At 34.6% G+C, this 4,002-nt stretch overlaps 1 protein-coding gene across 1 annotated transcript; it reads right to left on the reverse strand.

The window, feature by feature from the left end:
• Positions 1-1,243: 1,243 nt before the first annotated feature.
• Positions 1,244-3,484, reverse strand: LOC145028405 (transcription factor RF2b-like). Its single transcript, XM_078977090.1, has 4 exons — positions 2,895-3,484; positions 2,079-2,211; positions 1,858-1,942; positions 1,244-1,748 (listed from the first exon to the last, which is right to left on the reverse strand). Exons 1-4 carry the CDS (start codon positions 3,359-3,361, stop codon positions 1,405-1,407), a joined length of 1,029 nt encoding a protein of 342 aa, XP_078833216.1. The 5' UTR covers positions 3,362-3,484; the 3' UTR covers positions 1,244-1,404.
• Positions 3,485-4,002: the final 518 nt, after the last annotated feature.

Consider the following 4,002-nt stretch of genomic DNA (forward strand, 5'->3'; position numbering starts at 1 on the left):
GTTTTATTATATAGTTGAGCTTGGAGTATTCATCTGTTAAATTTGAATTTGAGCATCACAAGAAGCCTTACAGAGCATCATCACTTTATCAATTCATATCATGATTTAGGCAGATTACACTCGTGATATTCCATTTGTGATCTTAAACCTTTAGTTGTAGATCATAATGATCTTTATTATTATTATTATTATTATTATTATTATTATTATTATTATTATTATTATTATTGTAATTGAGATGTTTTATTCCTAATTTTTACTGTTTGCAGCAACAAAAATTATGGTTCATATTAAAAAAAAATTAAAGTTATATATCGACGTCTTAATCTACATCAAGTAATAATATATATTGCCCAACAAAATCTTACAAGCAAATTTGAATATGAGTTCATTTTGGTAGGATGTTAGATCCCGATTTAATCTTACGATCGTGATTTTTTTAATACATAAAACAATCTTATGTAAGATCTCGATCTTAACAGTCTTGACAAATATCATCTTCAGTCAATTTTCAAACAAAAATACATGATTTTTATTAGTTTATAGTTTATAACACCAATACTCACTATAATACCCAAGTTCCGAATACAAAAAAAAAAAAAAAAAAAAAAAAAAAAGGTTTTCGGTTTGTCCAAGCTGAATAAATGTGTTGAAGAATGATAATAATTAGTTTGTAAGAAAAAATGCAATCGAGAAAGTCAAATGCTGAATTCATTTATATACCTTATTACAAAATAAAATTAAATTGGATATTTGCATCAAAGTTGGTCCAAATTTCGACATGTTGTGTGTTGAAAAAGCAGCAATAGGTAGTTATTAACATGGTGTTGGTCTTGTATAGCAGCCACAAACCAAAAGTCCCCACATGACCTTTCATGAAGGTCTTACCTTCTTCACATCAATGTTGGATGTGCATGTTATGTATGTTACTGTGCCATGTGCATTTAATTAATATGTCTCTTTTAGTTCATCTTCTTCCCCATAGAATCGTGGACCATGTCCTCTCATTGTTACATACTAACATACCCATTTTAGGCATCTCATAACATATATACATATCCGTTACATAAGACATGACATGGCATGACAAACACTGCAAAAACCATGATATGTAGAGCATAGCGAAGCACCAGAGCCGTTTATATAGACAAGTGAGAGAAATACAATAGTGCGATTGTAAAAATAAATAAATAGATTAATGAGAGAAGAAGATTTATGAAACTAAATAAGTTTACACACAATGTAAAAATAAATAATTTTTTTTAACAAAATGAAAAAGTTGGTTGGGGTAGTAACAATGTTACTAACAAGGTGTTAGTCTATGAACAGAATAATTAAATAAATTGGAGAAACACATGAATATGTGAAAAGAAAAAAAAAAAAAAAAAAAAAACAATTTGAGAATCAAAATGTACTGCTGCTTTCGCTTTCGCTGACAGAGATTGAAGGGCCTTCAGATTTGACAAGATGAGGATTTGGTAGTCTGCCTCTGCTGCTGCTGATATCCAGTCCCTGGAAGCGGCCCAGTGGATCCTGCTGCTGTAGGTGGGTGGCAGCAAGTAGAGGATGAGACTGGTGGTGGTATTCTTGATGTTGTTGATGGTTTGTAAAGAAGTTTGATTGGTGGTTGTAGGGGGAATGGTGTTGATTTTGATGCATTCCAAGATTGTAACCATCTGAACAGCTTGCTATTTCTCCTGTTGCCATTCTCAGTCTTTCTACTTCTTGCTTCAGTGCCTCGTTCAGAGCTGTGTATATGTTTTATAAAAACAGTCGCATGAATGCAAGAAATAACATTGCGTAATTTGAAAAGTTTGATGGCATAATAAACAAATCCATTAATGTTTTGGGCCTTACCATCGCGTAAATGAGCTTGTTGTTCCATAGCTTGTAATCGCATTTTAAGCTCTGTGTTTTCAGAAGACAGGCCAGTTGTATCCCTCTGTATAATCAAAAGTTTACAATTTATAAGCCATAAAACCAAGAATATCAAAATAAACAGGTTTACAAAATGAGCATCTATCTAGGTATAAAATTTGATAAGATTCACGGTGTGTGTTTATATAAAAAAAAATCACCTGAAAGAGAGTCAACTGTGCTGAAAGTGTGGTTGCTTCTGTTTGCAGGGTTTGAACTTTTCTCTCAAGTTCAGACATGTATCGTGCCTTCCTCTCTTTCGAACGAGCAGCAGATTGTCGATTTGCCAAAATCCTGTAATTGTATTTGCATTTGTATGCTACAAACCATTAGATGATCTGAAGCTTCTAAAGGATTAACAACTAGCAAATCATGATGAGGCTCTTTATCTTAATATAAAATTTCTCTTATCATCTTTTGTTTTCACAACTGGTGAACTTGGAGGTTGTTGAAAAGAAGTCTATTTGAATTATTCATATTTGTGATACACCTTTTTTTTTCTGATACATCAGGACTACCTTCATGCCATTGTTCAACCGATCAGCAGACTTGTAAAAGTTTACAAATGTGCAAACTTGGGAATCAAAACTTTGACAATCACCACAAACAAGTTTCTGCTTACATTTGGTAAAAAATATTACAAGCCTTTTTTATTATACTAATATGTTACTTATTTAACGATTATTTCTGATGACTTGTTCATATGGATGATAACCTGTTAATCCGGCAGCCAACTAAAGTTATAAAAAAAATCCAATTTAATATATCCTGATGGATTGAAATCCAAATCCAAATATCGTGCTTTCATCTTTCTATAATACACGATCGCATCAGTTGATCAATTGGATTTAACTAAAGCATTAGATTTGCAAAGATCCGCATGGAATTAGCTTCCTACGTTTTATCTCACCGTTGACCGCTCCATCCATATCTTAAAGCAGTAAATCAAATTACTGATAGCAATAAATTTAGCATACCTCTTAGCTCGTTTGGGATCAACAGTCCACAATTCAGCAAGTTTATCAGGAGCCATTGCCTTCTTAGCTTCTATGCTTTCACTCAAAAAACTCGAACTATCCACTGAATTACTATGACGATGTCGAGGTCTAGTACCGGTCCTTTCTCCATCATCACCGCCACCGTTATGATCCTCTGAAGGCCCACCACCGCCACCAGCATTGTTGATCCGACCGTTATCCAGAGCACCGCCATCGTTCAAATTGGATCCGAGCTTCTCAATGTCCATGTAAGTACAAAACAGATCTTCCTCAGATCCTAGCTCTTCGAAGCTTTCAGACGGTGCATCGTATGGGTCTGAGGCCAGATCTAGATCATCCGGTAGCCTGAAGTTCACCTCGGAGTGTGCTCGTCGATGGTGAGACGGCCTAAACGGAAACGCCGCCGCATTTTGCGGCTTAGAATTTAGATTCGACGGATCTTGCATTTCAACCAGTCGCGTAGAGTCTTCACCTTCTCTCTACAAAATCCTGTTTGTTTGTGTGTTTTCAGTTGTTTGCTTGTCTGAGGCAGAAGATGATGGGGGTTGTCTGGATCTCGTTTGTAATTAGATAATTCGGGTCGGCTTCTCATTTATTTGGTTTAGTTGACTTGGGCTAATGGGCTTACCGCTTACGGGCTTAGTGCAATGAACCGGGTAGGGTTGGTTTCTTCAATCATACAATTATAAACACAACGTTTTTGGGCTAGAAAGGCCAAAAGTCCTTTGTTACATTTCATACTGGGCCAGTGGGCCTATCACTATCCATCTTACCTGCTCCATATCAGGTGGCTTATTTGATTAAATTCTAAGAAAGACAATGTAACTCAACTAAAATTAAGAGATGTAAGATATTAGTGAAATTAGAATTCAAAGTTCTTGTCCTTTGTGATTAAATTTTAAGAAGGATGATGTAACTCAACTAAAATGAAGAGATGTAAGAGATTAATGAAACTAGAAATTAAATTTCTTGTCCAATTTAATCCAGATGACAAAATAAATAAATTGAAACAGCTTGATTATCGGGTTAGAATGTCAACGATAAGTTCTTGTCCAATTTAATCCAGGTGATAAAATAAATAAATTGT

This window comes from Lactuca saligna, chromosome 2 (genome assembly GCF_052625555.1).
Source record: "Lactuca saligna cultivar CGN05327 chromosome 2, ASM5262555v1, whole genome shotgun sequence".
Lineage (NCBI taxonomy): Eukaryota > Viridiplantae > Streptophyta > Magnoliopsida > Asterales > Asteraceae > Lactuca > Lactuca saligna.

Bases quoted from the DNA above. Each gene is read 5' to 3' on its own strand.
- LOC145028405 (XM_078977090.1), bottom strand. From the start codon at position 3,361: ATGCAAGATCCGTCGAATCTAAATTCTAAGCCGCAAAATGCGGCGGCG. The intron at 1,943-2,078 runs GTGATTTTTTTT...TTGATTATACAG, and splicing joins CACAGTTGACTCTCTTTCAG to AGGGATACAACTGGCCTGTC. The intron at 1,749-1,857 runs GTAAGGCCCAAA...ACATATACACAG, and splicing joins ACAAGCTCATTTACGCGATG to CTCTGAACGAGGCACTGAAG.